General features: G+C 30.7%; 1 protein-coding gene across 2 annotated transcripts in view; it reads left to right on the top strand.

The window, feature by feature from the left end:
- LOC126892715 (RING finger and CHY zinc finger domain-containing protein 1) overlaps positions 1–15,971 on the top strand; it is a 117,763-nt gene that overhangs the window by 19,357 nt on the left and 82,435 nt on the right. For both annotated transcript variants that reach the window (XM_050662352.1, XM_050662351.1), the window contains exons 2-3: positions 11,035–11,196; positions 11,254–11,409. In XM_050662352.1, the coding sequence (XP_050518309.1) occupies positions 11,035–11,196; positions 11,254–11,409 (318 nt within the window). The remainder of the gene's footprint in view (positions 1–11,034; positions 11,197–11,253; positions 11,410–15,971) is intronic.

Below are 15,971 nucleotides of genomic sequence, written 5' to 3'. Positions count from 1 at the left end.
TGGAAGTATTATTTTTTGATTTTCTGACTCTATTATTTCAGGAGATGTTGAAATTTGTCTTTTGATAGAAGTATGTGCTACTATGTTGGTAGTATTAGATGATAATTCAGATAGGTTTTGTGAGTTGGAGAAGGTAGTTGGTGGTGGGTTGGTTATAGAAGTAGGAGGAGTACTGGATTGATGAGCAGTTGGAGACTCTGATGTAATTGATTTTTGATTTATTGGATAATTTTCTGTTTCAGAAATATTAACATTCATAGGTTGAGATACCTGGTCAAGATTTTGTTCATTAATTGATTCAGTAGTGCAGTTTTTATCTTTATGCCTTGTGGTATTACATTTAGAGCAATTTAGACCATCTAAGGAAAGATAAATTCTGTAAGGGCATTGTCGTGAGATATTAGAAGTGAATTTGGGATAGAATTATTAATTGTTGGAGCAACAAATACTTGACGCCTAAAGCTCAATATATTACTGTATTCAGACTCAGGCATGCCAACTTTTAAAAATGTTATTTTAGACACTGCAGTAAGCTCCAATTTTTTGAGCTCTTCTTCGATTATAGTATTTGGAATACTGGGACAGACACCTGATATCACTAGTCGGCTTGCAGGAGTAATTAATCTTCTGATCGCTATGTCGTTTCCTTGTATTGAAACGGATTTGTGATTATGTAGTAAATTTTCTACGATTGTGGTGTTACTAAGATAGATGCATACTCGGTTGTTGGAGATTCTGGACGCGAAGATGATATTTTTTGGTTGTACTAAAGTTCCTATTGCTGTTATGTATTCATGTATTTTTATGTCTGGTACAGATGACAAAACGACTGCTTGTTGCTTGGTGGGGAAGTTAAAATTGGTTACGGCGTTGGAATAAGTAATTGTTGAAGATGTTGAAGAGATAGTTGGTGTTGATAGTGGTTTGGTATGAGTTAAATTATTGCTATCCATTTTTAATTTTTGCTTTCTTCATTTGAAGGAAATTTTCTAGAGGCGCTCCTGACTTAGTGTAAGCCGGTTATTCGGCGTTTTTATTTAAATAAAAATGGATTTTCTGTTGGTTAGGTTTCAGCAATATTCTTTAAGAAATGGTTTGATATGGTCGAAATGAAAATTGTACTTACAATTTTTCTTCTCTGTACTTAGAAACCACTTTAAACTTCACTCTTATTACAAACTTGTTTTCTAATTATTGGTATAAACCAACAAAAACACGTTTAATCGGAGCTGAAATGTATCGATACTTTTATTATAACGAGTTCCAGGGCCGGAGTGGAATTAAGGATTTGATATTCATCATTGGCGCGCATAGGGGTAATGGTCTGAACTTTTCAAAGAAAGAAAGATAGTACGCCACTGACATATTTCAAATTAACAATCATTTTTGAATTCCTCGTTCAATTTGCGATAAAAAAACTATCTTCTCATTTTTTCATACGACGCGCTGTTTTGCTGTAAAAAATAAAATATCTTAACGCTTCCAAAGTATTTGAATTAGTTTTTATAATGGATGTACGAGTTTATGTAGATGTAGAAACTGCTAGAAGTTCGAATACTTTGTAAGGGTTAAGATGTTTTATTTTTTGAATAAAAATGGCGCGTCGTATGAAAAAATATGAAGATAGATTTTTTGTCACAAATTGAACGAAGAATTCAAAAACGATTGTTAATTTGAAATATGTCAGTGGCGTACTAACTTTTTTCTTTAAAAAGTTCAGACCATTACCCCTATGCGCGCCAATGACAAATATAAAATCTTAATTGTGTGTCAAAAATTACACAACAACTACCTCTTAATACTCGCCAAATTTTATTACAATGTTGCCAGTAGTTTCCGCAAAATCGTAAAAAATGTGTAAAATTTTGTTTTCTTCAACGCCCTGTATCTTGAAAATGGATGGCATTACAAAAAAATTTTATAAAACAAACCCCAATTATTTTTCAGTTTTTTACCTACTCCAGTAACGGTGTTACCTTTTTTTTGAAAAATATGTATAAAATTTTATCAAAAAACGAAAAAAAAAACGAAAAATGCGGTTTTTTATTTTTAAAGGGGCGTTTCACCAATTTTAAAAATTTGAAAAAATTCAGGGTGAAATATTATGCAAAAATACACGTTATACATTTTTTTCGTGAAATCGAATGTCTTGAGTTATTTTTTTATACTCTTTTAAAATCGTTCTAAAATTTAAATTTTCCGCCAAAAATTATAAAAAAAATTTCTCGGACATAACTTTTTAAATCTTACAACTTTTTTATTTAAAGTTTTTCGCTAGTTCTCGATGCGGCTGAGATAAAAAATAAAAACTTAAAAACCCTAATTAGGCTCTAGGTGGGTCACATGACCACCTGGGGGGCTAAAAATTTCAGAAAGTGAATTTCACTACATATGCTAAACGGTGACCTATATGGAATTCGAATCGAGTTGGGGGCACTTTTCATCATCTTACCCGGCTAGGCCCTTTAGTATAGTTTTGGTCTTCCAGACCCTCGTTTTCTTTCGAGAGTTTCTTGTTCTCTCCATTTTTTATTGATAAAAAAACTGTAGTTCTGCTTATGTTAAATGTTTTGCTGCCTCTGATATTGCCCAGTTATCTTTTAATTTGGTTACAATTCTTGCTTTAATATATTGTTGAGTTAAGTGTTTGTTTTATTCCTTAATAATAATAAAAATAACAACAAAACTATTTTATGTATAAACTATCATTTATATACCCTTTATAAAATGCAGGAATTCAAAATAATATCAAAATTTAGACCTCAATAATTATTACAATAATTTATGAATTAACGTATGTGATCAGTTGTTTGTTTATTTTATTATTTGTCTGTCATAATAAATTAATATAATGTGAGACCAATCAAATACACTGCTCAAAATGATCAAATCTTACTAAGAGTTGTATCAGTTTTTTTGAGGTACCAGCTGTACATACAATCCGTACAATACAGGGTGAGGCAGATAAAGGGCCTATTAGAAATATCTCGAGAACTAAAGCTAAGAGAATCTTGTAAATTGGAATACAGGGGTTTTGAGGTATAGTCTGTTCGCTAAACTCAGACGCAACTTTCTAGATATTTTAGTCGGTAATTTTGCCAATTTTAGCAAAATTGGCAAAAAATAATTTTTAAATAGTTAATAATCACTAAATATTTAGTAATTTTGCCAATTTTTGCAAAAGTGGCAAAAAACAAAAAAATTATCGACTAAAATATCTAGCCAGTTGCGTCTGAGTTTAGCGAACCGACTATATGAACTATTTAATGAAAATATTTTCTTCTCTTTGCTACTTCCGGTTATACCGGAAGTTGATTGTAACTTCGTTTTTTTAAATGGGACAACCTGTATATTTTTAAATTTTTGGATTCTCCTCAATTTCTTCTTTCTTAAAATATAAGGTTTTGTAATATTATACAGGGTAGGTTAAAAGATAATTACGTTTTCTTATTAATTTCGTAGCAACATTAACACCCTGTAGGATTGTAGTAGATTGGCATAATAAACTCTATTAATGTTCAAATGATTTTTAATATAGTCTACTATTGTTAAGAGTTATTGGTATAGTTAAATTTTTCATTTTAGTATACAGGGTTGGTCGAAACTCGGAATGAGTATTTTCTGAGTTTTCTTAAATGGAACACCCTGTATTTTAGTATTGTAATGAAATGCTATTTTATGGTACTTTTTAATTTCTTAAGCATTCCCTATACCTAACTTCTTTAATTTGTGATTTATTGGCGATTCAAGCCAAACATTAATTGCAACACAAAATAGGTGAAATTGTATTAGGTTGGCCGTGAAAATATTCAGTCACAAATAATTTTTTGGAAATAAATACATATTAATCTATACTGATATTTAAAATTGCCAATAGTGGTTCAGGTTTCAAAATACAATCGAAGTTAAGATTGTTGGTGCGATTAACAATTAAGCACAAACTAAAGCAGTTAGGTATAGGGAATGCTTAAGAAAGTAAAAAGTACCATGAAATATCATTTCATTAGAATACTAAAATATAGGGTGTTCCATTTAAGAAAACTCAGAAAATACTCATTCCGAGTTTCGACCCACCCTGTATACTAAAATTAAAAATTTAGCTACACTAATAATTGTTAACAATAGTAAACTATATTAAAAATCATTTGAACATAAATAGAGTTTATTTTGTCAAACTACTACAATCCTACAGGATGTGAATATTGCTACGAAATTAATAAGAAAACGTAATTATCTTTTAACCGACCCTGTATAATCTTACAAAACCTTATATTTTAAGAAAGAAGAAATCGAGGAGAATCCAAAAATGTAAAAATATACAGGGTGTAACAAAAATACAGGTCATAAATTTAATCACATATTCTGGGACCCAAAATAGTTCGATTGAACCTAACTTACCTTAGTACAAATGTGCACATAAAAAAAGTTACAGCCCTTTGAAGTTACAAAATAAAAATCGATTTTTTCCAATATATCGAAAACTATTAGAGATCTTTTATTGAAAATAGACATGTGGCATTCTTATGGTAGTAGTATCGTAAGAAAAAATTATACTGAAATTTGGACACCTCATAAAAATTTTATGGGGGTTTTGTTCTTTTATACCCCCCAAACTTTTGTGTACGTTCCAATTTAATTATTATTGTAGTACCATTAGCTAAACACAATATTTTAAAAACTTTTTTGCCTCTTAGTACTTTTTCCAAAAGTCAGTTTTTATCGAGATATTTTGAATATTTTTCAAATCCACCACATATTTGTATATGGCTAAGTACGATTATGGAGACTTGGTAATAATATGAAAATTTATTTATGATTTACATTTTTAGGTATATTTTGAGCCATATTAAAAAAGAAGTAATATCTTGATAAAAAGTGCGTTCTCGAAAAAATACAAACAGGCAAAAAAGTTTTAAAAACACTGTGTTTAACTAATGGTACCGCAGTAAAAGTTTAATTGAAACATACACAAACATTTGGGGGGTTTAAAGGAACAAAACCCCCATAAAATTTTTATGGGGTGCACAAATTTCATTCTAATTCTTTTTTAAGATGTTCCTACCATAAGAATGCCACATGTCCATTTTCAATAAAAAATCTCTAATAGTTTTCGATATATTCGAAAAAATCGATTTTTATTTTGTAACTTCAAAGGGCTGTAACTTTTTTTATGTGCATATTTGTACTAAGGTAAATTAGGTTCATTCGAACTATTTTTGGTCTCAGAATATGTGATTTAATTTATGACCTGTATTTTCGTTACACCCTGTATAGGGTGTCCCATTTAAAAAAACGAAGTTATAAGCAACTTCCGGTATAACCGGAAGTACCTAATAGATGAAAATATTTTCTTCATTAAATAGATCAGTCTTCAAAACCCCCTTATTCCAATTTTCATAATTCAGTTGTCTTTAGTTCTCGAGATATTTCTAATAGGCCCTTTATCTGCCTCACCCTATATAGATACCATTGCATGTTATTATCTACGTCAGAGATCTAAGTTAACATTGTTGCCTAAATTCTTGAAGATTTGTTAAAAGTCTTGAATTCATTTTAAATCAAAATATATCACATAATTATTGCGAAGTGGATTATACAGCAAAACAAATTAATACCTATTCAATGTAAATAAATAAAAACATTAGAAATAGAAAACAAGAATTAAGTTATAATCTTACGTTAAAGTAAATAATAAAAACAATAAATCTGGACCTCGGAGGTAAACTATTTTAGTGTGTTTAGTGTGTGTTTGCAAGTTTAGAGCACTTGGATGTTAATGAAAATCTGATATAGCCCATAATTGGTTGAAAGACAATATTAACCATATTTGAATGATAATACACTCACCGGCACGAAAAACGGGCACCCCACAAAATGGGCTATTTTTGATGGCTCGTATTTCCTAAACCTGTTGTCCGATTTAAGTGATTTTTTTAAATGTTATAGGCTTGTTCTTTAACAATATCGCGGTAATAATATTGTGGCTAGACAGGTAAATTTTCATTGTATACCGGGTGTACCAATTAAACTGTGTTTTTTTCTTAAAGTTCGGAACACGCTGTGGAATATTCTAGCATTTATAAAATTCTGAAATTTAAACCCAACGATAGCCTCAGGTTTTCTTAACATTCTGCTTTTTGATTCAGTCGCTTATGTGGGATGATAAAAAAAGTTAGGTACTTTAACAACTAGCCATGTTCTTCATCAATACAGGGTGTTTCTAAATAAGTGCGACAAACTTTAAGGGGTAATTCTACATGAAAAAATAATGACCGTTTGTTTTATAAACATATGTACGCAAATGCTTCGTTTCCGAGATACGGGATGTTGAATTTTTTCTTACAAATTGACGATTTATTTATTGCTCTAAAACCGATTGAGGTATGCAAATGAAATTTGGTAAGTTTTAAGAGGTAGTTATTGCGCATTTTTAAACGCTTTTATTTAGTTCAATAGATTGCGTCAAATCTTTGGATGTTAATTTGACTACCTTTTCTTCCATGCAAATGAATGAAAATTTGCAGACATATGCATTCGCCGGAACAATACACGAATAAATAACAAAAAATTTTTGTTTATGTTTATTAATTGTTTAAATAAGAATAAAACGATTTTAATGGAAAAAGGCCTAAATTCTCTTTTTTTTACAATGTAGAAACTTGAAACTTTTACGGATTGTAGCTAATGATATAACCTATACATAATTTCACTTTTTACGTTAATTGTTTACGTTATGAGTCATAAATAAACAATAAAGTTTTAAATTTTGAACACTCATATATTTGTTTATACAGTACGATGCAAATGAAAGGAATAAATTCGTTATTTCGTAAAAAGGCGACTTTAAGGAAAAATCCCGAAAGAGGTCGATTTTTATTTTTAAATTACGATATTTTGGCATATATGTCATACTAGAGACGTCATACATCTGGGCGCGATGACGTAATCGATGATTTTTTAAATGAGAATAGGGGACATGCGATAGCTCATTTGAAAGGTCATTCAATTCTTTATTCAGTAATATAAAAATTTATATAATTATTTGTACAGGGTGTCCAAAAATAATTTTTTAATTAAATTATTTGAGAAAAAAGAAGAATGTATGTAATTTATTTAACTCAGAATACATTTTACAGTTGCCCGTAAACAGAAAAAAATGTGTATTTCAGAAATAAACATTGCTTTTCAATTAAATTAAATATTCAAGCCAGCTCCCGCCAGCCACCTGCCTCTTGGAAGTTTTAACATTCAATTTAAGCGAAAAGCAATGATTATTTGTGATATAAACATTTTTGTCTGGTTTCTGACAGCAGTAAAATGTATTTTAATTTAAATTTAATAAGTTACACACATTCTTCTTTTTTTAAACGCTTTTCTTTATTTCAATAGTTTGCGTCAAATCTTTAAGAGGTTAATTTGCCTGCCTTTTCTTCAATGCAAATGAATGAAAATTTGCAGACATATGCATTAGCGGAAACAATACACGAATAGTCAATAAAAAAAATTGTTTATGTTTAATAATTGTTTAAATAAAAAAAAAACGATTTTAATGGAAAATGCTTAAATTCTCTTGTTTTTTACAATGTAGAAATTTGAAATTTTTACGGATTGTAGCTAATGATATGAACTATACATAATTTCACTTTTTACGTTAATTGTTTACGTTATGCTTCACAAATAAACAATGCAGTTTCAAATTTTTTGCCGATTCCGACTACTTTTTATGTTTGTACATCATATATTATGTTTTATATACATATTTTGAAATGTTTGAAAAGTGTAAGACTAAAAAGTAAAAAATAAAAAAATATGAAAAAAAATTTTTAGGAAACGCTTTTCTTTAGTTCCGAGTGACTAAAATTAAAAATATTAAAAAATCAACTAAAAAGCAAAAAATAAAAAAAAAATTGAAAAAATCCAACACATTCGTTAAAGAAAAGCGTGGAGCGAAAACCGTTTATTCGATGAAGACGCGCCACGCTTTTCTTTGACGAATGTGTTTAATTTTAGTCACTCGGAACTAAAGAAAAGCGTTTCCTAAAATTTTTTTTTCATATTTTTTTATTTGACATACAATTAATAATTTTATATTCACCATTGGCGTGCATACGGGTACCATGACCGGGTAGTATGACTGTATTACTTCTGGAAAGTGTTTTTCTGACATCTTAAGATTATCTGCCGTTGTATGTTGGTCTATTCTAGTAACACGGAGATGACTCAATTTTGGGACACCACTGATTTCAGAGTTCTCATCATTGCCAATAACAATAAGTCCATTCCTTCTTTTATGTCTAATAGTGAGCTAACAATGAGCTAAGCTTCAATTTAAAAATGAGATTATTTTGAAGTTTCGATGTCCACTTCGGATTCTCAAATATGAATTATAGTGCAGCCGATATGTGAAACAATTGTGCATTTAATGATAGAAGTATATAATTTGGACCACATATACTGCACATATAAAGGTTCAAATTTAGATATGAGGCCATCTCAGATTTTGCCTTTTACAAAAATGGCGGGGATTCAAAATGGCGACTATGCATATGTGACTAATAGCACGATCACTTTTGAACGAGACTTCAGATTTCAACCAAATTTGGTATATAGGTTCTTTTTTTGATGTAAAAGATAAAGTTCTTGAACCGGAAGAATCAGTTTACCAGAAGTTGTGTTTTCCCTGGTTTTTATGTAAAAATATGCTGTTTTTTTTTAATTCTTTCACCCTGTATGTATTAATTTTTCAAAAAGTTAATACGGCCATTAAAAAGAGCGTAAATATATTTTTTAGGAAATATTTTTAACTTTTTAGTTATGTTAATTACCATTTAATAAATGCCAAATTTATCTTCACATGTGCCTATAGGCGGCAGATTCGTCATACAAGATACATTCGGCAGATACAATATAATATAAAGGTTCAAATTTAGATACGAGGCCATCTCAGTTTTTGTTCCTTTTACAAAAATGGCGGGCATTCAAAATGGCGACTATACATATGTGACTAATAGCACTATAAATTTTGAACAAGATGTCAGATTTCAACCAAATTTGGTATATGTATAGGTTCTTTTTTTGATGAATAATATCGAGGTCTTGAATCGGAAGAATCGGTTTACCAGAATTTGTGTTTTACTGTTTTTTTTTATGTAAAAATATGTTGTTTCTTTTTCAGTTCTTTCACGCTGTATATATAAAGTTTTCAAAAAGGTAATACCGTCATTGAAAAGAGTGTAAATATATTTTTTAGGAAATGTTTTGAACTTTTTAGTTATGTTAATTACCATTTAATAAATGCATAACGTATGTTCACATGTACCTATGGGCAGCACATTCATTTTGAATGTACGCCATTTTTGTAAAAGACTAAATCTGAGATGGCTTCATATCTAAATTTGAATCTTTGTATGTGTAGTATGTGTGGTCCAAATTATATGCTTCTACCATTAAATGCACAATAATTCTTATATTATTATGTACACGAATCTGCCGCACATAGGTACCTACATGTGAAGATACGTTATGCATTTAATAAATGGTAATTAATATAATTAAAGAGTTCAAAGTATTTCCTAAAAAATATTTTTACGCTCGTTTCAACGCGGGTGTGGGGTAATACTGCACTTTGGTTGCATTGGTGGTGTATTGGCTAAACGTGCAGGGCAGGGTATGGTGCTGATAGAAAAGGCATTCAGGCATCAAATATCCAAAAATCTTTTCAGGCCATAATAATGAAAAGACCTTCTCCAAACGCAGTAAAAACTTATACTGAAATGATGGCATCTCCTGAGGTAAAATGTTCCGGAAGTAAAATGAGCCTCCGTTCGGATCTCCGGGTGAGGACTATCTCAGGGGGAACACCATTGCAGGTTAGAAAAATCAGGATAGGGTCTTGGAATCTTGGTAGTCTTACAGGTAAGAGTCTGGAGTTAGTGGATGCGCTCAAACGAAGAAGAGTTCAAATTGCTTGTATTCAAGAAACTAGGTGGAAAGGACAAAGGGCGAAAGAACTAGGTGAAGGATACAAAGATATGACCCAAGACAGAATTGTGTGGAGAAATGCAATTAGGGAAGCCGACCCCGCATAGGGATAAGGCAAAGAGAATGATGATGATGATGACGCTCGTTTCAACGCCGGTATTACTTTTTTGAAAAATTAATATATACAGGGTGAAAAAATTGAAAAAGAAACAACTTATTTTTACATAAAAAAAAAACAGTAAAAACACAAATTCTGGTAAACCGATTCTTCTGGTTCACCTCGATATTACTCATCAAAAAAAGAACCTATATACAAAATTTGGTTGAAATCTATTATCTCGTTCAAAAGTTATTGTGCTATTAGTCACATATGTATAGTCGCCATTTTGAATGCCCGCCATTTTTGTAAAAGAAACAAAAACTGAGATGGTCTCGTATCTAAATTTGAACCTCCATATGTGTAGTATATGTGGTCCAAATTATATGCTGCTACCATTAAATGCACAATAATTCTTATAATATTTGCACCAATCTGCCGCATATAGGTACATGTGAAGATACGTTTTGCATTTATTAAATGGTAATTAACATATCTAAAAAGTTACAAATATTTCCTAAAAAATATATTTACGCTCTTTTTAATGGCCGTATTAACTTTTTGAAAAATTAATACATATAGGGTAAAAGAATTGAGAAAAAAACAACATATTTTTACAAAAAAACCAGGAAAAACACAACCTCTGGTAAACCTATTCTTCCGGTTCAAGACCTCGATCTTATACATCGAAAAAGAACCTATATACCAAATTTGGTTGAAATCTGAAGTCTCGTTCAAAAGTTATCGTGCTATTAGTCACATATTATGTATAGTCGCCATTTTGAATCGCCGCCATTTTTGTAGAAGGCAAAATCTGAGATGGCCTTCTATCTAAATTTGAACCTTTGTATGTGTAGTATATGTGGTCCAAATTATATGCTTCTATGATTAAATGCACAATTCTTATAATTATTTGCACGAATCTGCCGCACTATTAAGCATTATTTTTGTTACAGACTCCCTGTTGCAAGAAAGTGTACACCTGCAGATTTTGTCATGACGAAAATGAAAACCATAAGTTGATTAGAAAAGAAGTAACTGAGCTGATATGTGCTTTGTGTGAAACAAAGCAAAGAGTCCAAAGCTCTTGTCAAAACTGTGGGGTAGCTTTTGGGAAGGTAAGTTCATGTAAAATGTATATAGCAAAGTTATTTTCACCTTTACTTTGTTTGTAGTATATATGCCTAGAATGTAATTTATTTGATGATGAAGACAAAAAGCAGTTCCATTGCAAGGGATGCGGAATTTGTAGGATTGGTGGGGCTGATAGATTCTTTCATTGTGAGAAGTGCAATATGTGCCTTCCAAACCAAATTGAAAGTGGACATAAGGTAAGGCAAATAATTGTAGGATGTTTATTGCATATTCGCTCCGTGCGAGACCATGGTGGGGATACACGAAACTATGCCAGCGTCCGTAGCGGCGAAATATGACAATTTTGGCGAATTTTTGTAATGTCGGTGTCATTATATTCGTTCGCGGACCATGTCGGTTACTTTTTGTCCACAACAACAACAACGCATGTGTATTTTAATTCCATATTATAGTGCAGTCACTGAAGGTGGATATGAGCTCCGATTTCGTTGAATCTCCATCGATTTGTATGAAAATTGGTGAGTAGTTAGTGGATATCTTAAGGAACAAAGGTGACATGGTGCCAACGTGCCATTTTCCCCTGGAGATGGATGCCACCCCTTCTCGGGGGTGAAAATTAGCTTATTAAAAATAACCCCATACTTCGATAAAGGGACAAATTCTAAGCAAAATTTGTTATATAAAGTTATTTAAATAAATCAAAACTTTTTGAGTTATTAAACATCAAAGATTTTAATTTTTCGTGAGAAAAATGCATGTTTCAACAGATTTTTCATAATTAACTCAAAAACTATTAAGTTTTTACAAAAAAGTTACTATTATCAAAATTGAAACTAATAAAAAATGAAATAAACTACTTACTATAAAAACCTTTTAGTGTTAACTGAAAGTAAGTTATAGGTAATTGAATATATATTGTTTTCGGCGAGTACCCAAATCTAAGTATTCAAGCTTAAATAACGGGAAAATGATGCATTTTATAACATAATCTTATTAAACATTTGTTAAAGAACTTAGAAATATCTATAAAATGAGCCCAAGGACAAGTTCATAACATGAATATTTATTTTCCAAAAAATGTTGTTTTTTTTTCAACAACTCCGTTACTTTTTACGACATCAGGTTCACCTAAAAACCATTTAAAAGCTAATTCCAAGGGCAACTAAATCACGTCAAATTTAATCTTTTTAACCCCTTAGTTTTTTTAAAAATAAAATGTTATATGGCCCCGCTTACATGGTTTTCGCAGCAAAATTTAAGCTTTAAACGTTGCTATCTCGGTTATTTTTTACCCTACAGTAATCGTAAAAAGGTAAAATATTTAATATAGAAAAATATAAAATTTGGTTATAAATTATTTTTTACGTATATTGAGTATTTTTGGAGTTATTATCAAAAAAAATGAAAATTACGATAATTTTAAAAATTCCGATTTTTTAAATTACATCTTTTTTTCAAAAATATGCATTCTAAACCGGTCAAAATTGTTAAAGTCATGTATGTATACAGCGTTCTTAGGCGTCAACGCCCTTCGGTAGGGATCTGTGGAGGAGTATCACCAAGCCGGAAGCCCTTATCCCTTCCCGTACCGCTCCTCCATAGGCCGATCAGACGCCAGTTTATTCCAGACCAAGCCGTAGACTCTATTGAGTTTTATACTACGGCGTTGGCCTTTTATAAATTTCATGACCTAGCTGAGGCTCGAACCAGCGACCGCAAATCGCAAATCCACTAAACTTGTCGATAGACTGAGCCCCAGCTAACTGGACCGTCAAGACCGACAAGTCATTACTTATGCTAATATAAAGAAATTCTTATAAGGATTACTATAAATTTTAATTTTTGTGGAAATGGCGTATGTTTTATTTTTCACCTTTTCCTAAAAAATTCGACAAGGTTCTCTTACTTTCATCATAACTTGCTTAATTTTGCTGCTATTAACTTCTACTGGAGCTCATTTGATTGGTATAACCAATTACTTTAACAAGTGTTTAGCAGGTGGGTCAATCCATGCCAAGTGGTCCAATATAAATTAAGTTGGTTGCTTGACTATTTTTAATATTTTTTATTTTTTTACCTTTTAAACTTCAGTCTATAGAGAGTACAAAATTGCATTCATTTTATTTTTAAAAAATTTAGTTTGCCGATGACGGCCATTTTTGTTAAAGCGTGTCGATCATTTTCACGGAAAACATGGCTTCGCTCTTTAGCCAATATTTTTTCTGAGGTTTGTCCTAGAACATTAAATGAAAAACCAAACTTTTTAGAAAAGTATGTTTTAAAAAACGGCCTATAGCATTAGTTAATTTCAAACCACCCTTAAGGCCTTAAATGAACCTCAAAGTTTGAATAGGTAAACTGATAAAATTCCATTTTCAGAATTTTTTTAACAGCATAAGGCAAGCTGATATTGTTTTGTAATTTTTTTCTGCAAAAGATATACGTACATACTTTAAATAAAAAAAGTTTGAGCTTTGAGACTTGAGTAAATTTTTTCAAAAAAAAATCTCAAAAACGTAATCTTTTGAAAAATCTCAAAGTTTGACCCCTTATATCTATGATGGGCACGGATGAAAAAATTTAAAATTTGGCTGAATGTTAGCCCCTAGCAAGTAGAATAAGGAGTAAAAATTTGGAGTTGCAGACTTACGTCATATAGGAGTTACAGGCCTGAGAAAATGGTCAAAAATCAAAATGGTCAAAATTTGAGCGTTTGCGGGCAGGGTAATTAAAATTCAAATAAACTGTCTAATGAAATAAAATTAATCTTTTTTTACCAGATTTCACAATGGATACAAATTTATACAGGGTGGGCCAAAGAAAAGAGTCCACCTCCATATTTGTCAATAGTTACCTATTAGATTTTAAGGAAATGCCGAAATAGGTCCATTTTTATTTTTATTATATTGCAACTTTTTGGGATATAAATTACAATTAAATTACAATTTTTTTATATATATTTCATACATCTCCATGACGTGTTATCGTCAGTGACGTCATCCATCTAGGCGTGATGACGCAATCGATGATTGTTTTAATGGTAATAGGTGTCGTATGTTATCTCATTTGAAAGAGTGTTCAATTCTCTGTTCAGTAGTACAAACAATAATATAATTATTTATACAGGGTGGCCAAAAAATAATTTTTGAATTAAATTAATTAACGCAAAAAGTAGAATGTATGTAATTTATTTAACTCAAAATACATTTTATTGCAAATTATTGCAAATAAACTTTGCTTTTCGCTTAAATTAAATGTTCAAACTGTCAAAAGGTAAGTGGGAGGCTGTTTGTGATTTAATTTAAGCGAAAAGAAATGTTTATTTGTAAAATAAACATTTTTTTTATTTTTTGACAGCAGTACAATGTATTTTTAGTTGCCACAAGACCCCTATTCCAATTTAAAAAAATCATCGATTACGTCATCACGCTCTGATGGATGACGTCACGTAGTATGAAATATATCCCAAAAAGTTGCAATATAATAAAAATTAAAATGGACCTATTTCGGCATTTCCTTAAACTCTAATAGGTAACTATTGCCAAATATAGAGGTGGACTCTTTTCTTTGACCCACCCTGTATAAATTTGTATTCATTGTGAAATGTGGTGAAAATAGATTAATTTTTATTTCATTAGACAGTTTGTTTGAATTTTAATTACACTGCCCGCAAACACTCAAATTTTGACCATTTTGATTTTTGACTATTTTTTTAGACCTGTAACTCCTTTATGACGTAAGTCTGCAACTCCAAATTTTTACTCCTTATTCTACTTACTAGGGGCTAACATTCAGCCAAATTTCAAATTTTTTCATCCGTGCCTATCAGAGATATAAGGGGTCAAACTTTGAGATTTTTCAAAAAATTACGTTTTTGAGATTTTTTTTTGAAAAAATTTACTCAAGTCTCAAATCTCAAACTTTTTTTATTTAGAGTATGTACATATGTCGTTTTCAGAAAAAAATTACAAACCAATATCAGCTTGCCTTATGCTGTTAAAAAAATGCTGAAAATGGAATTTTATCAGTTTACCTATTCAAACTTTGAGGTTCATTTAAGGCCTTAAGGGTAGTTTGAAATTAAATAATGCTATAGGCCGTTGTTTTAGAGCATACTTTTCTAAAAAGTTTGGTTTTTGATTTAATGTTCTAGGACAAAGCTCAGAAAAAATATTGGCTAAAGAACAAAGCCATGTTTTCCGTGAAAATGATCGACACGCTTTAACAAAAATGGCCGTCATCGGCAAACTAAATTTTTTAAAAATAAAATGAATGCAATTTTGTACTCTCTATAGACTGAAGTTTAAAAGGTAAAAAAATAAAAAATATTAAAAATAGTCAAGCAACCACCTTTGGACCACTTGGCTTGGATTGACCCAGGTATATTTTATAAAATGCATCGTTTTCCCGTTATTTAAGCTTGAATACTTAAATTTGAGTACTCGTCGAAAAAAATATACATTCAATTACCCATAACTCACTTTGAATTAACATTAGTTCAGTTCTTTAAGAAAGCGGTATATTCATTTTTTTATTATCTTCAATTTTGGTAATAAGAACTTTTTTGTAAAAGCTTAGTTTTTGAGTTATACGTGAAAAACAGCTTTGAAACATGCATTATTTTTACGAAAAAATAAAAAATTTTATCTTTAATAAAAAAAAGTATTGATTTACGTTGCTAACTTTATATAACAAATTTTGCTTAGAATTTGTCCCTCTATCGATTTATGGTACTATTTTTAATAAAATAATTTTTACCCCCGAGAAGGGGTGGCATCCACCCCAGGGTAAAAGCGCA

This window comes from Diabrotica virgifera, chromosome 9, assembly GCF_917563875.1.
Source record: "Diabrotica virgifera virgifera chromosome 9, PGI_DIABVI_V3a".
Lineage (NCBI taxonomy): Eukaryota > Metazoa > Arthropoda > Insecta > Coleoptera > Chrysomelidae > Diabrotica > Diabrotica virgifera.
The sequence above is the reverse complement of the archived record's forward strand: the minus strand, read 5'-3'. Positions and strand labels throughout refer to the sequence as shown.